The sequence below is a fragment of the Peromyscus maniculatus genome, chromosome 7 (assembly GCF_049852395.1).
Source record: "Peromyscus maniculatus bairdii isolate BWxNUB_F1_BW_parent chromosome 7, HU_Pman_BW_mat_3.1, whole genome shotgun sequence".
In the NCBI taxonomy this organism is placed as follows: domain Eukaryota; kingdom Metazoa; phylum Chordata; class Mammalia; order Rodentia; family Cricetidae; genus Peromyscus; species Peromyscus maniculatus.
Genome location: NC_134858.1, coordinates 61,541,715 through 61,558,470, shown reverse-complemented (window position 1 = coordinate 61,558,470; position 16,756 = coordinate 61,541,715). Strand labels below are relative to the sequence as shown.

Genomic DNA, 16,756 nt, shown 5'->3' with positions numbered 1-16,756 from the left:
ATTTTCCCCCCTAAACCTAAAAAGAGTGGTTAGAATAGAGGGACTCCTTTATGCGGATGAATTCGTTACCCGATACCAACTCTCGCGAGATGTTTCTCCCCCTCCCACTCCCCAGTCACAGTATCTATTTTAACTTTCTTTTCCCCCCCCGATAGACATGGGAGTCTATTGGAATAGTAAATGTGCCTGGACATTCTAATAAATTAAAACGATGTGTCAGCGCGGAGTACAAACGAACTTAATGTCGCGAAGTAGTTCCGGCGGGGCGGGGTCGCGGCCTCTGACGTCACGCCTGGGCGCGCAGTTCAGTTTAAGCTGCCCCGGACGGGACCGTGGCCGGTGCGGGATGTGGGCGCGCATGAACCGCGCGGCTGAGGCGCTCTATGCTCGTCTTCTGCAGTGAGTTGTGGTTGAGGAATGGAATGGCACCGTGTCCCTCCCGGCCTTGGTTTCCCCGCTCGCGTCTTGCCACAGCTGAAGGCTTCGCGGCCGCCGCCTTTGCTGGGGTCTGGGAGTGGAAGGGGCGGGCCTCGGCTGTGCAGCGCCTTTGGCTCCGCTCTGAGGCCTAGGGCGCTCGCTGCTCCGCTCCCCAGAACACATGAGTGTTTGAGCTAGAGGGGCCAGCCCACAGGTCAATAGACGCATCTTAGCGATGCACCCACTTCCGAGGAGAGGACCCCGGGGTACGGAGAACTAGATGTCATCCTTCTCCTGCCTTACGCTTTGACTCCCGAAAAAGCAATGTATAGTTAGTTGTCCAGTTTCTTGAGTTACCGTACGAGCTACATTTGACCGTGAGCTGACTTTTAAAAGCAAGGTGATTTTCTTGAGATCGGGTCCCAACTCTAGCCTAAACTAGACAGAAACTCACCTCGAGTTCGCAGCGACACCCCTAGCCAGACTCCTGATCCTCAGATTAGAGGCGTGAGCCCCCATGCCAGAATTCATATTGTTCCTTTAGTGAAATATTGCTACAAGAGGATTCTGTCAATTCTACATCGTGTATGAGAATCGAGGACAGTGACTCACATCTGACCTTGCATCAGAACCACCCCGGAGGATTGTCAAAGTACAGGTTTATGGGCACGACCACCAAGGTTTTTGATTAGTAGGTCTGAAGTGAGACCAAAAAGTTACCTTTCTAAATTCTAGGCTTAGGGTGTTGCTGGCTGGGTATAGCACAGTTATTTCTTAAATGCTTATAGTTTTTTATAATGTTTAACCGCTCTTCCTGTTACAAATACTGTAAAACTCTCTTTAACATTATAGGAGAAGAACTAGTCTGTTTTTTGTTTTGTTTTTGTTTTTCAAGACAGAGTTTCTCTCTGTAGCCCTAGTTGTCCTGGAACTCTCTGTAGACCAGGCTGGCCTCCAAATCAGATCCACCTGTCTCTGCCTCCCAAGTACTGGGATTAAAGGCCTGTGCCACCACTGCCCAGCTAAGAGCTAGTGTTTTTAGAGAAGCTAATGATGTCTTTGAGCTCAGAAACTTTAGTTTTTTTTTTAACTGCTGTGATATTTCTGCCATGGTGTTAAGTAATTTGTTATTTTAAACCCAAGGTCTCATGTAGCCCAGGCTGGCCTCCAAGCCAAACATAAGTTAACTATCCTGCCTCCATCTCCATCTCTGTGCTGTTGTTATAGGCATGCCCAATTTTTGAGGTTCTAGAAGAAGAATCCACTCGAAGCAAGCATTCTTATAACTAAATTATGTCCCTCGCCTCTATGGTTGTTTTATGATAAAAATTTACTTAGATGCATTATGCTTACTAATTATTTCCTGGGTGTTTTCTTCTCAATGTGGCATTTAACTGCAGAATTCTTTCAAGTTAAGACTTGTAAATCTAAGATTCCAACTTCCTTCTCTTCACCTTTCCCAGACTCCCCACCACTTGGGTTGTTTTGTTTCTTTGCTGAGGATTGGAGGTGGGTTGGTCCCAGTCTCCTTGTTCCTCCCCATCTCCGCTGTGATACTTGGGGCCTTTCTCATGACTGAAAAGCTGCAAGTCATTCAGTTATTCTCCTCCCAGAGTTTCTGGTACCCATAACTGACAGTTCACTTTTTGGATTCCTGCCACTACTGGTTTTGTTTGCTATTCCCAGTATCTAGCAAGAATGTTTGAGAAACAGATGTTGAATGACCAAGCAGTATCCTTGAATTATATGTAAAGGACAATCAATTTTAAGAAAAATTCACATTCTTGGGCCAGAGAGATGGTTCAGCAGGACTCATGGCAGGAGACCCACATTGTGGAAGGAGAAAATATCCCACAAGTTGTCCTCTGACTTCACGCACCCCCCCACACACACTCACATACACTTGTGTAAGTAAGTATAATAAATAAAAAAAAAAAAAAAAAAAAAAAAAACAGCTGTTTGTGGTGGGACACGCCTTTAATATCCAGCTCTTGGGAGGCAAAGGCAGACAGATATTTGTGAGTTCGAGGCCAGCCTGATCTACAAAGCAAAGTTCCAGGACAGCTGTGGTTGCTGGGAATTGAACTCAGGACCTCTGAAAGAGCAGCCAGTGCTCTCAACTTCTCAACTGCCAAGCCATCTCTCCAGCCCCACAAATCTTTTTTAATAACTACCCCCCTCCTCTCCCCTCTCTCTCTCTCTCTCTTTCTCCTCCCCACTTTTTTTTTTTTTCCACAACAGTGTTTCTCTGTGTAGTCCTGGCTGTCCTGGAACTCACTCTGTAGACCAGGCTGGCCTTGAACTCACAGAGATCCACCTTCCTCTGCCTCCAGAGTGCTGGAATTAAAGGCGTGCACTGCCGGGCCCTGGTTTTGTTTTTTAAATAGGCTCTCACTGTACAACCCAAGTTGCCCTGGTACTTGTCACCTTCCTGCTTCAGCATGGCAAGTGCTGGAATCACAGGTATAGTTCACCATCCCTAGCAGACTTTTGAAATTTTTTTTTTAAATAAAGATTTTTTTTTTTTTTAAGATTTATTTCTTTATTATGTACACAGTGTTCTGCCTGCAAGCCAGAAGTGGACACCAGATCACATTACAGATGGTTGTGAGCCACCATGTGGTTGCTGGGAATTGAACTCAGGACCTCTGGAAAAGCATCCAGTGCTCTTAACTTCTGAGCCATCTCTTCAGCCCTCGTTTTTGTTTTTGTTTTGTCTTGTTTTAATTTAATGAATCTGGAGGGATGGCTCAGGGGCTAAGAGCACGTACTATTCTAGAGGACCAGAATTTGATTTCCAGAGTCCACAGCAGGCAGCTCACAGTCACCTGTAAATTCCCCTCCGGTGAGTGCCTTCTTGGGCACCTGCACTCACACATACATTACCCATTCCCCTTACATACACACATAATCAAAACATTTTTATATTCATTTATTTTATATGTGTGTTTTATCTGCATGTATGTGTGTACACTGGTTCCTGCCTGGTGGTGCCTGCAGAGGTCTGAAAAGGATGTCAGATCCCTTGGAACTGGAATTACAGATACTGTTGTGAGCCATCATGTGACCCTCTACAGGAGCAATAGTGCTTTAACCCCTGAGCTATCTCTCCAGCCATCTTACCCACGCCTACTCCCACTCCCCACCAAAAAAAATTATTGTGAGATGGAGTCTCCTCTGTGTCCCTGGCCAGCCTGGAACTCAGAACTCTGCCTGCCTCTGCTGGGATTGAAGGCATGCCCCAAAAGCCTAACCTCCTTAATCTTCTCTTAACCCAATTGTTCTCCATTCTGAAGCTAGCCTTGCAGCTGTTGTAAGGACTAAGCGTTTCTGCTGGTGCGTAAAGAAAGCACCAGCTCATTTCTAAACTTGAATAACAAGGCTGATCCCACAGCTCTCTTTTCCACACATTCTGTATTTCAGGGAATTTAATGAAGAAAAGAAAGGAGTCTGTAAAGATCCATTCATCTATGAGGTATGAGCAATTTATTTGGTTTTAAACATAATGATCCTAAAATCATAGGTTTTTAATCAGGTTTTTTAAAAAACTAATTTACATATGCTAAATTTTACCCTTTTAAGAAATAGTTCTATGAATTTTGACAAATACCTTCAGAAGTGCAGCTGACCCTATTATCAAAATGTAGACTATTTCCTGTCTGAAAATGTGCTCATGTCCCTGTATTATTAGCAGTTTCCTATGTCTCTAGGACCCGCACTGCTCATTTGTTTTCTATCTCTCTAGCTTTGCCATTTCCAGAACATCAATAAATAAAATACATGGTTTCTTGGCCGGGTGGCGGCAGTGGCACATGCCTTTAATCCCAGCACTCGGGAGGCAGAGCCAGGCGGATCTCTGAGTTCAAGGCCAGCCTGGTCTACAGAGTGAGTTCCAGGACAGACTCCAAAGCTACACAGAGAAACCCTGTCTCGAGGAGAAAAAAAAAAGCTAGATTTTCTTGTGTATGTGCATGCACATGTCCGTCCTTATAGGTACTTGTCAAGGCCAGAGGTCAATGGTGGGTGTCTTCCTCAGTTGCTGTCCACCTTAGTTATTTTGTGACAAGGTCTCCTACTCAGTGTAGAACTCCTTACTTGGCTGTACTGAATGGCCAGCAAGCCCCAGAAGTTTTCCTGTCTCTGCCTCCCCAGCACAGAGCGCTGGAGTTGTAGATACATGCCCTTGTGTTCAGCTTTACAGGGATGCTGGCGATTGAACTGAGGCCCCCATGCTTGAGCAACAAACAGTTCACAAACTGACATATTTCCCCAATCCATGAGCTAGGTTTTCTAACATGAGAAACCTGGCAAAAGAAGGGAAACCTTCTTGTTGTTGTTGTTTTGTTTTTTGAGACAGGGTTTCTCTGAAACAGTCTTGGAACTCACTCTGTAGACCAGGCTGGCCTTGAACTCACAGGGATTCACCTGCCTCTGCCTTCTGAGTGCTGGGATTAAAGACGCGCACCACCACCACCACAGCCCAGCAGGGAAACATTTTGAAACATGTTCTTTTTTAGTAATTAGCCTGTGGCTGGTCTGTAGTTCTTAAATTACGTATAAAAAACGCTACAGTCTGTCTTTAACAGGCTGATGTGCAAGTGCAGCTGATCAGCAAAGGCCAACCAAGTCTTCTGAAAACAATTCTAAATGAAGACGACTCAGTGTTTCTTGTGGAAAAAGTGGTAAGTATTGGGCTTTGTGGTTAGTTCTTAGTAGCTAAATTGGTTTCTTTGGGAATATTCTCATACTACATGTTTTCTTATCAGCGTTAATGAAAGTGGACACTAATACTTTCATGAGTAAGCATGGTGCTCTCCCCTGGAAATATGCCAACTGCCAATATATACATAATTCAAACATTTATAATAGATTAATTAAGAAAAAGAACAAAGCCAGGTGTGGTGGCGCACGTCTTTAATCCCAGCACTCTGGGAGGCAGAGGCAGATGGTCTATATGAGTTTGAGACCAGCCTGGGCTACAAATAGAATTCAGGACAGCCAGAGCTACAAAGAGAAACCCTAGGGCTGGAGAGATAGCTCAGTGGTTAAGAGCACTGACTGTTCTTCTAGAGGTCCTGAGTTCAATTCCCAGCAACCACATGGTGGCTCACAGCCATCTGTAATGAGATCTGGCACCCTCTTCTGGTATGCAGGCAGAATACTGTATGCATAGCAAAAAAAAAAAAAAAAAAAAAAAATGAGAGCTAAGCCAGGCAGTGGTATCAGACATACCTTTAACTCCAGCAGGAGTCAGAGGTAGGCGAATCTCTGAGTTTGAGGCCAGCCTGATCTACAAAGAGAAACCATATATTGAAAAACAAACAAAAAAATTTAGGGCTATGCCTGGGTGTGGTACTGTATACCTGTGAACCCAGCATGTGGACCCTGTCTCCAAATACATAAAAGGTAAAAATTGAGGGCTCTGTACTCTAAGCTCATCTCTCACAGTTTGTTCCAGTTGGGAAATGAAAATATCTAAATATCTGAGCACCTGTTATGGATCTCCTGTGGTATTTACCTTTAGCTTATTATACTGTGCATGGTAGAATATTTGTCTAATGTCATCAGGTGCTTCCTTTACAAGTAGCAACTAAAATTGGTATCTTTGGGAGCTGGAGAGATGGCTCAGTGATTAGGAGCACTTGCTTCTCTTTCAGAGGAACTGGGTTTGGTTTGCACCATCCACGTGGCAGCTCACTACATGTCTACAGCTCCAGTGCCAGTGCTCTTAAATGTGGAGCCATCTCTCAACCCCCTGTTTAGTTATTTCCTAGCACAGAAGAAAGTTGACTCTTGCATCTGACTAAATTATTTATAACATTTTTAAAGTTTTTAGAGAAGGAAGAAACGAGTCATGTTGAAGAACCACAGTCTGAAGAAACTGCTATTTCTGATTTCTCTACTGGTGAAAATGTTAGGCCACTGGCCTTGCCAGTTGGGAGAGCAAGGTAAGTTTCTTGTTTGTTTATTTTGTTTTTATAAGTTTAGGGCAGAGGATTTGAATTGAAACATTGCTGGGGCTGAGGATGTAGCACAGTGTGTAGACTGCTTGGTTAGCATACATGAAGCCCTGGATTTGAGCCCCAGCACTGCAGAAGCTGGGCGGTGGTAGCACACGCCTTTAATCCCAGCACTGGGAGGCAAAGGCAGGCCGATCTCTGTGAGTTCAAGGCCAGCCTGGTCTCCAAAGCAAGTTCCAGGAAAGGCACAAAGCTACACAGAGAAACCCTGTCTCAAAAAAAAAAAAAAAAAAACCCACACACGGTTGCCCGCACCTCTAATTCTAGCACTTGGGAGACTGGAGGAGGAAGATCAGAAGTTCAAGGTCATCCTTGACTACTAAATAAGTTTTCAGTAGACTTGGCTACATGAAACCCTGACTCAAAAGGAAAAAAAAATTGTAACATTCAGTATTGTTACAGACATTGAAAAACTGCACCTCGCCCTGAGGCATCTGCCTTCCCCTCTAAGAATAGCTCTGTTTAGACATCCCATAGGTGATCTGTCTGCCTAGTCCTCTAAGGGTGACCCTGTTTAGACATCCCATAGGTGATCTGTCTGCCTAGTCCTCTAAGGGTGGCCCTGTTTAGATATTCCATAGGTGTCCTGAACATGACCTGAGAATGCAGTCACCTTCTACCTTACTCTGCTGGTCTGTTTCTGTTGTTCTTAATTGTCTACCTTGAATCTAGCCCAGTCTCTCTTCCTCTTACTACCAGAGGAATGTTTTTTAAATGAAACCATAATTGTGTTGCTTTGATACTTAAAAATCCTGTTTAGATTTTCATTGCCTTCATGGTAAAATCCAAGGTCTTCATTCTTGATGCATAGGAGCCTTTATTTTCTAACCCCAGAGGTTCTCCACCCGGGGTGCTGCTAGGTTGGCATTCCAACTACTCAGGAGTGTTTCTGGGTGTCACAGTGACTCAAGCTCTGGGCTTACAGTGGACAGCTGTCCTACACAACATGAATTACCATGCCCAAGAAATCAGTATGCTTCTAGAATCTACATTTGTATCTTACTCTTCCTTTCTTGCCTTCCTTCTGTGTACATATGTTAGTGGCCTCCACCCAGCCCCTTGCTACCTGCAAACCCAAGTCTTTGCCTTCAAGGAGTTCTGGAGGGTAGAGCTCTAAGAATCCTGACACTATGGAGCAACAGGTGCTGGGACTGTTCACAGTAGTCATATGCCTTTATGCTGGTTTTTACCCTCCTCCAACCCCCACATAGGAGTTTACAACCTCACAGCTTTAATCCCAGCGCTCGAGAGGCAGAGGCAGGCAAATCTCTGTGAGTTTGAGACCAGCCTGGTCTACAAAGTTCCAGGATAGCCAAGGCTACACAGAGAAATGAACCCTGTCTCAAAAACAAAAAAAGTAAAAGTTTATAAGCTTTTTGTACTGGTTAATAAGTCTTTTTTCGTGGCTTCTTGGGCTATAATCATAATGTGGCCTCTTTTCTCTGTTCCCTAGGACTTGAACTTTATTTGGTTTTCTTCTGCCAGTATGTTCGGGTTATTTATGAGTGTGTGCATGTTAATGTGGGAAGAAATACCCATGGATATGCAGGCCCGATGACAACCTCAGGTGTTGTTTCTTAGGTGTAGTCCAGGGCCATTCGTGCCCTAGAACTTGCTAAGTAGGCGAGGAGGGCTGACTTGATTCCAGGATCCTCCTGTCTTCCTTTCTCCAGTGCATGAATCACCTACACCCAACTTTAGTTCTTATTTATATATTTAATTTCTGTGTATATGTCACATGCATGTGGGTGCCTGTGGAGTTCAAAAGAGGTAGTCAGATTCCCCTGGAGCCGAAGTTACAGGCAGTTTAGAACCATGGGACAAGGCTGCTGGGAATCAAACTCAGCCCCCCGGCAGAGCAACAAGTGCTCTTAACCTCTGAGCCATCTCTCCAGCCCCGTGTGCGTGCGTTTTAACATGGGTTCTGGAGATGGAACTCAGGTCCTTACGCTTGCAAGGCAAGCCCTTTGTCATCTAAGCTGTCCCCCTGCCCCTGTCATCTCTTGGTTTTCTTTTTCTTCATGCCTTTCATATACCATTTTAAGATTTCTGTGCTTGCTTTTTGAAATCTGATGCCTTAGAAGTTCCCTTCTTGAATATCTAATAGTAAATTGTTTTTAATCTCTTGAAAAATAGAAATTTAAGCTTCATTTTTTTAGTTGACCTTTAATTTTGATAAATATATGCATTTTATTTTGAGTGGTAGTGAGACTTCTCTTTACCTTAGTGCATACCAGCTCCTGTTTTGATATGTGTACATTTTCATTTTTCTCTTTCAACAAATATAGATTTATATATGCAAGGCAGTATACAGTATATGTGTATACCATATAACATGCACTGTTATGTTGTCAGAATTATGTGTTAATATATTTTTATACCCAATGTACATAACTTTAAAATTATTATTTTTTTAATTAAGCAGTTGTGTGGGGTATGTGCATGTTAGGTCTCTGCAGATGCCAGATGTAGCTAGAGTTTTCCTGCCTGGCCCACAGTCAGGACAAATCTCTGTCCCCTGCCAGTCCCACAGCCGCTCAGACCCAACCAAGTAAACACAGAGACTTATATTGCTTACAAACTGTATGGCCGTGGCAGGCTTCTTGCTAACTGTTCTTATAGCTTAAATTAATCCATTTCAATAAATCTATACCTTGCCACGTGGCGGCGTCTTTACATGTTTGTCATAGCGGCGCTGGCAGTGTCTCTCTCTGCCTTCCTGTTCCCTTAATTCTCTTCTCTGTTAGTCCTGCCTGTACTTCCTGTCTGGCCACTGGCCAATCAGTGTTTTATTTATTGACCAATCAGAGCAATTTAACATACGGACCATCCCACAGCAGCCAGATGTATTGGATCCTCCTGGTGCTAGAGTTACAGGCAGTTCTAAGCCACCAAGTGTGGATGCTGGGAAGTGAACTCTGGTCCTTTGTAAGAGCAGTACATGTTCTTAACTGCTGAGCCATCTCTCTAGACTTGTAACTGTGAGAGTACATAGTATACCCTCAACTTGCTGAAGTATGTAAACATACATGTATTCATGCATTTTATCACTTCATTTCCAGGTTGTTAACCGTGAGACCCTTCCCATTATCTTTTTTAAATTAAAAAATATTAAAATGGGGCGTGGGGTGGTGCTGGGGATTGGACTCAGGGTTTCATACATGCCAAACGTGCTCTACCACTGAGCCACACTTTGAGCTTCAAAGGTAACCTGTGATTGGTATTTTATAATTGGTTCTCCTATCCATTGTTTTCAAGGCAGTTAATTGGGCTTTATACCATGGCTCACAATCCTAATATGACCCATTTGAAGATTCAACAGCCAGTTACTGCCCTTCCTCCTCTTTGGGTGAGATGTGACAGTTCAGATCCTGAAGGTACCTGTTGGCTAGGAGCTGAGCTTGTCACAGCAAATGACATCATTACAGGAGTTGTCTTACATGTGGTCACTTGTAAAGGTGAGTGCTCAGTCTTGGTCTAATTTATTTGCATAGTTGTTTTGTGGTACTCCTGCATTTCCATATGGGAGGGAATTGTAGTAACCTAGAGTATTGAACTTTGAGTTTGTGCTTAGCATCAATTGGGGAGGAGGAATTGCAGAAACTCCTGAAAATCTGGACAGGTTATGCCCTCTTTGTTTGGGTTTAAATTAATTTGTACTTTTTTTTTTTTTTTAATTTAAAAGAGTAAAAACCAGATTCTAACTGGAATATAATCATATTTTTCCCTTTTTAGAAGGGGTGGGTTGAGGCAAGGTTGGCCTTGAACTTATTTTCTGCTTTAGCCTTTGTGAATCCACTACCTGAATACCACCACCCAGACCCTCCCTTCCTTCCTTCCTTCCTTCCTTCCTTCCTTCCTTCCTTCCTTCCTTCCTTCCATCTATATATCTGTCTATCTGTCTATCTATCTATCTTTTAGTTAGTTAGTTAGTTAGTTATTGGTGTGAATTCTTTGCAAGCTAGTCTTAAACTCATGGGCTCAAGTGAGTCTCCCACTTCAGCCTGCCAAGCAGTTGGGACTACAAGTCCATACCAGTGTGCTTAACTATTTATTTTTCATATATATTTGTGAGTGTGCATATTTGTTGTTTGTTTATTGAGAATCTTATAGCCCAATCTGAGCTCAAATTCAGTATCCTTCTGCCTCAGCCTCCAGTGTAGCTAAGATTTTAGATGTGAATTTCCATGCTTGGCTGTAATAACATTCTTTTTAGAGATAGGGTCTCACTGTGTAGCCCTGGTGGACCTGTGCTCAGTACATAGACCATAGTGGTTTGGAACTCACAGACATCAACCTGCTTATGTCTCTCTCTTTTTTTAAAAATAACTTATCTTTGTTTCATGTGCATTCATGTTTGACCTACATGTATGTCTGTGTGAAGGTGTCAGATCCCCTGAAACTGGAGTTACAGGCAATTATGAGCTGTCATGTGGGTGCGGAGAATTGAACCCGGGTCCTCTGAAAGAGCAGCCAGTGCTCTTAAATTCCGAGCCTTTGTCTCTTGAGTGCTAGTGTTAAAGGCATGTGTCACCATGCCCAACTAATTACATTCTTTGGATCACAGTTCCTCCCCAGCTCCTCCCAAACCCCCCCATCTCCCTACCCAACTCCCCTTTCTTTCTCTATTAATACTTTTATTTGTTTTATTTTAGTTTTTTTTGAGACAAGATCTCTGGCTATCTTGGAACTCACTGTGTAGACCAGGCTGACCTCAAACTCTAAGAGATCCACTTGCCTCTGCCTCCTGAGTGCTGGGATTAAAGGCCTGTACCACCACTGCCCAGCATAACTTTATAATTTGGAATTAAATCTTAACTTTTTTTTTTTTTTTTTTTTTTTTAATTATGTCCTGTAGCTGATAAAAATTACTCTGAAGATCTGGAAAATCTAAAAAATTCACACAAGAAACGACATCACTTGTCTGCGGTGAGTATTTGTCTACTTGGCTTACTTACAAAGAGCTTGCTTGATCTGCCTTCCTAGCATAACAGCTTTCTCCTCATTCCCACTGTGACTAGGTGTTTCTCTAGTGTCAGAGTATTTGTATTTATTTTTATATCAGCCAGGGTACAGCTGTTCTTTGGTATCTACGGAGTTGGTTCTAAAATCATGCTAAAGTACTAAAATTTTGTGCTTGAGGCTCAAGGTTGGTAGACCCCTTAGATACAGTACCCACATATTGTATATGTGCAGTGTTGTTGCTGAAAAGAATTATCCTTTATTTTTATTTGGGATGACAGTGTGATGTATGGTGCTCTTTTCCTGTTGGGACAGAAATCATTGCGATTTTGATCATGGTTTGGTTGTATGAAGTTGTTGCTAAGGATCTTCCTGTGACCTGTCTTCAGGTAACAGCCAGAGGATTTGCCCAGTATGAGCTGTTTAAGTCCACTGACTTGGATGATATTGTCACCCCATCACAAACTACAGTCACTTTGGATCTTTCCTGGAGTCCTGTGGAGGAGATTCTTCAAACCCCTCCCCTGTCTTCAACTGCAGCTCTGGTAGGAATGGACTCTGTCTTCTCTTTGGGTTGCTCAGGCTCCTGAGTGGTTTACTTGTTTATTGCTAATGCTGTATGCCATTCACTGGTTGTTAGGCTGTACACTTAGAAAACCTTAGCTGGCTCCTGGGGTCTCGGCAGACAACCAATTGAGCTTTTGCCCGGTACGGTGAGATGTCAGTTGCTCATAGTAACCCTGTTACTGTGGAATTTGACTTCAAAGATGATTGAGGTCTTTTGTGGGAGCACTCAAGGGTAGTTGACTTCTTTCTGTTCCTGGGCACAGTGACACACACTTTTAATCCTAACACTCAGGAGGAAGAGGCAGGAGGATCTTAGGAGTTCAAGGCCAGCCTGGTCTAAATAGTAAGTTCCCAGACAGCCAGAGCAACATAGCGAGACCCTGTCTCAAAAAGGGGAGAGAGAGAGAGAGAGAGAGAGAGAGAGAGAGAGAGAGAGAGAGAGAGAGAGAGAGAGAGAGAGAGAAAATAACTGAAAATTGCTAATAAAACCCAAAAGTTGATATATAAGATACTTGGTATTATATAGCTGAGTTGTCAGAATATTAAGAACAGAACCTGCTGAACATGCAGTTTAAAAAATGGTGAAAATGAGTTTTTATGATGAGATGTTATATATATGTTTTTAAAATTAGATCTCTTTTTGGTATTGGAGATTGACTCTAAGTCTTGTGTATAACATAATAGGCAAACTTTCTCCCAGTGACCTATGTCCCCAGCTTACCCCCTTTTTAAGATTTCTTTATTTCAATGTTTTTTAATTATGAGTATGTGCATGTGAGTGCAGGTGCCTGCAGAGGCCAGAGGTGTTAGAGTCCCCTGGTTCTGGAGTTAAAGGTGATTGTGGCCTTCCCAACATTGGCACTGGAAATCGAACTTAGGACCTCTGCATGAGTAGTTTGTGCTCCTAACTACTGAACCGTATCTCCAGGACAACACCCCATGCCCAAACCAAGCCTTTTTTTTTTTTTTTTAAATGAGGCAAGCCAGGTGGCACATGCCTTTGAACTAATGCCAGTATCAAACAGGTTGTTCTCTGGGAGTTTCAGGCCAGTCAAGGATACATAATGAGACCAAAGGTCTTATTAAGTTTCCTTAGGTTGGCCTTAAACTTGCTTGTTAATCCAGGCTGGCCTTGAACTTGTGACTTCTTTTCTTAGCATCCAGAGTAGCTGGGATTATAGACCTATAGCACTAGGTTCTACAGGCTTTAAAAATCTTGTTTTAAGCCCAGTGGTGGTGATACACACCTTTAATCCCACCAGCACAGAGGCAGAGTTCCAGACCAGCCTGGTCTACAGAGCAAGTTCCAGGACAACCAAGGCTACACAGAGAGACCCTGTCTTGCCAGGTGGTGATGGTGCACGCCTTTAATCCCAGCACTTGGGTGGCAGAGGCAGGTGGAGCTCTGTGAGTTTGAGGTCAGCCTGGTCAACACAAAAAATTCTAGGACAGTCAAGTCTACACAAAGAAACTCAGTCTTGGGGGGTGGGGGGTGATTCTATGTTTTAAAAGTCTAGGGCTGGGGATATAGCTCAAAAGTAAAGTACTTGCCTAGATCCAATCCCTAGACTGCATGGTGTAGGGGAAGGTATTTAAAAAGAAAAGGAAATGTTATTAAGCAAAAGTTACAAGTATATAGAATAACATGTACAACTGTGGATGTCAAGTATGTTTTGTTTAAAAAAAAATGTATACCCAAGAAGCCTACATAGCATTAACAACAGTGGTTCTCTTGGAGGGAAGGATTGTGGGTAATTACAGTTGTGTTTTCCTTCTCCTGTAGTAGGGATTTACCTACTTGTTTTTAGCACTTAAGGTTATAAAGCTACAGCTCCCGGCTAGACTAGTGCGCTGATTTGGTTAGGAGTCTGACACAGTGACTGCTGTGACTTCATTTTCAGTGTGTCAGAAGGCTAACAATCAATGAGTTCTGACTAGTTATTTAAATATGGCCTCCATTTAAATATGGAGACACCGGTCTCGCACCGGTGCTCTTGGAAATTCCCTGAGGAAAAGCAGAAGAGCATGTGAGGGAGGCAGTTGTTCCATCTTCCTGGTACAGAAGAGGGCAGTGGCCTGATTCGGGGTGTATATCAGGATGGCTGGATCTGTAAGATCTCAGGGTCCCGTGTTCTCAGCATGGCATGGGCCTAATTTAATTGATTGGTGCTTTATAAAACGTGTGATTGAAATGCAAGTCACAGTGACTCCTGGACAGAGAAGGTGTGGTTGCCAGTGAAAACTGATGGTCTTCGATACTTTTTAGAACATCCGAGTACAATCAGGAGAGCCCAGAAGTTGTTTGAATCATCTCCACAGGGAGCTGAAATTTCTCCTGGTGAGTATCCTTCTGGAATTTTTGTCATTGAATTACACATGAAATTGTCATGAAAATGTTTCACATTATAACTTTGATTTTCTTTAAAATCTGTTCTAAATGTTACATTTCATTATACCCTGGACAACTTGGACAGTTACTTATGTGGCAGTTGTCCTCAAATGAAAGGGAACTCCACTTAGCTAATAGCTCCCTACACTCTTTGCCTTTCTACTTGACTGGCAGAATTGTACAAGCCAGTACCACAATTAGATTTTCGGGGCTTTTTGTTTGTTTGTTTTTTAATTTATTTTGTTTGTTTATTTATTTATTTTGGGTTTTTTCTCTGTGTAGCTTTGGAGCCTGTCCTGGAACTTGCTCTGTAGATGAGGCTGGCCTCGAACTCACAGACATACACCTGCCTCTGCTTCCCCAAGTGCTGGGATTAAAGGTGTGGCCACCACCGCCCGGCTATTTTATTTATTTTTTTTAAGATTTATTTTTATTTTATGTGCATGGTATCTTGTCTGCACATATGTCTGTGTGAGGGTGTTGGATCCCCTGGAACTAGAGTTACAGACAGTTGTGAGCTGCCATGTGGGTGCTGGGAATTAAACCTGGGTCCTCTGGAAGAGCAGCCAGTGTTCTTAACCACTGAGCTGTCTCCTCACAATTACTTTTAAAACATTTTCATCACTCCTAAATGAAACCTTGTATCCATAGTACAGGTTAGCACTCACTTCACAACCTTGCCCACCTCTGGCAACCACCAATCTACTTATAGTATTTGTTCCCTTTGATTGTCCAATAGCATCTCATTGTATGGTTATACTCCATTTTATTCTCCCTTTCATCAGCTGATAAACGGTTCAATTTCTTTTAATTTTTTGGCTATTAGGAATAATATTGCTATGAACATTTATACAAATTTTTGTGGGAATATGTTTTCTGCATCTCTGGTGAAATTGGCAACTATGTTTAAATCATTCTTTCCCCTGACACACCACACAGAATCACAGATGTGTAGGAGTGTGTGTACGTGTGCCTGTGCATGTGCGTGTGTGTGTGTGTGTGTGTGTGTGTGTGTGTGTGTGTGTGTGTGTGTACAGTCTTTTCAAAGTCAACTCTTTTATTTTAAAACAGATAGGATTTTTTATTCTTCTGCAGATCTGCCCTCTCCCCCTTGTTCTCATCTTTTCGTCCTTTTGACTGCCACCTCTTTTTTTCCTTTTAAAATTATATTTATTTGTTGTGCCAGTCAGTTACAGCCCTTTCAGCTCCATCTGACACACTCTCAAGATCATGCATTGTTTTTCAGTGGAGACACTGGGAGCATTTCCCACTGTCCCGTTCTTTGTGATTTGGACCATCCTCCACACAGCAACATGTTTAACATCCCTAACTTCCACCAAGTTATTTTGACACGTAAAAAATTATCTTCAGCCGGGTGGTGGTGGCACATGCCTTTAATCCCAGCACTCGGGAGACTGAGGCAGGCGGATCTCTGTGAGTTCGAGGCCAGCCTGGGCTACAGAGTGAGTTCCAGGAAAGGCGCAAAGCTACACAGAGAAACCCTGTCTCAAGATTAGGGGGGCAAAATTATCTTCATCTTTTCCATAGACCCTTTGGAAGTAGGAAATGATCTCTTTTCTGTGGAAACGTTTTTTTCTTTTCTATGGGAATAAAGGGATTGCTAACTGTTGATCCTGTCATTTTATTGTTACAAAGTCAGTGAATGGTAGATAACATCTCTTATATGAAGCAAAAAAAAAAAAAACTTGGGAAGTTTCTCAGCTTTTGGTGAATATGCCTGCTCCTTCTGTTTCCTGCTCTTTGTTCACTCTGGTTGGAGTCATCCCTCATGATCTTCCCCCTCCCTCTTCCTTCTGTAGACTCTGCTTAGATTTTGGTGTGTGCATGCATGTGTAATTGTACTGTGTTGGGATAAACCGTGCTTTCGTTGTTCCTTCACCTGTAAGTATCTCTCTTTACCTGGGGTCACGTGTTGTTCTTGTGTGTACAGCATTATCATTGAGAATACCGTTCTTAGAGTCAGCCTGCTGGATGTGCATCCTGTACTATTGGTAGTAACTGTGTGACTCTCAGTTAGTCAGCCTCAGTAAGATGAGGTTAGTAGTAGTATTTATCTCAAAGTTTTGTTGGGATTAAATAGCACACTACATACAAAATCCTATGACAAATGCCTAGTGAGTGGTCAGTAGTCAAGAACCATTACCGTAGGGCTGCAGAGAGGACTGACTCATCAGTTAAGAGCACTTGTTGCTCTTCCAGTGGACCTGGGTGTGATTCCTAGTAGCCACATGGTGCCTCATAACCACCTGTAACTCTGTTCCCAGCTTATCCAAGGCCCTCTTTTGAACTTTGCAGTCACCGGGCACTTATGTGGTACACAGACATATATGTAGGCAAAGAACTCAATACATGCAATGAAATAAGTGAATCTAAACCATTT

At 42.9% G+C, this 16,756-nt stretch overlaps 2 protein-coding genes across 3 annotated transcripts in view; one reads left to right on the top strand and one right to left on the bottom strand.

Annotated features, from left to right (window-relative positions):
* The window catches only part of Lctl (lactase like), a 59,504-nt gene that overhangs the window by 137 nt on the left and 42,611 nt on the right, over positions 1–16,756 (bottom strand). The gene's annotated exons all lie outside the window — the stretch shown is intronic.
* Positions 286–16,756, top strand: part of Zwilch (zwilch kinetochore protein) — a 34,249-nt gene continuing 17,778 nt past the window's right edge. Inside the window, exons 1-8 of one of the 2 annotated variants that reach the window (XR_006074172.2) lie at positions 286–399; positions 3,841–3,892; positions 5,004–5,099; positions 6,247–6,365; positions 9,696–9,895; positions 11,296–11,366; positions 11,789–11,944; positions 14,233–14,304. Coding sequence is in view for 1 of the 2 variants with exons in the window: in XM_006971433.4 (XP_006971495.3) it covers positions 347–399; positions 3,841–3,892; positions 5,004–5,099; positions 6,247–6,365; positions 9,696–9,895; positions 11,296–11,366; positions 11,789–11,944; positions 14,233–14,304 (819 nt within the window). In the remaining variant the exon portion in view is untranslated. The remainder of the gene's footprint in view (positions 400–3,840; positions 3,893–5,003; positions 5,100–6,246; positions 6,366–9,695; positions 9,896–11,295; positions 11,367–11,788; positions 11,945–14,232; positions 14,305–16,756) is intronic. The other variant, XM_006971433.4, reaches the window with a different exon arrangement.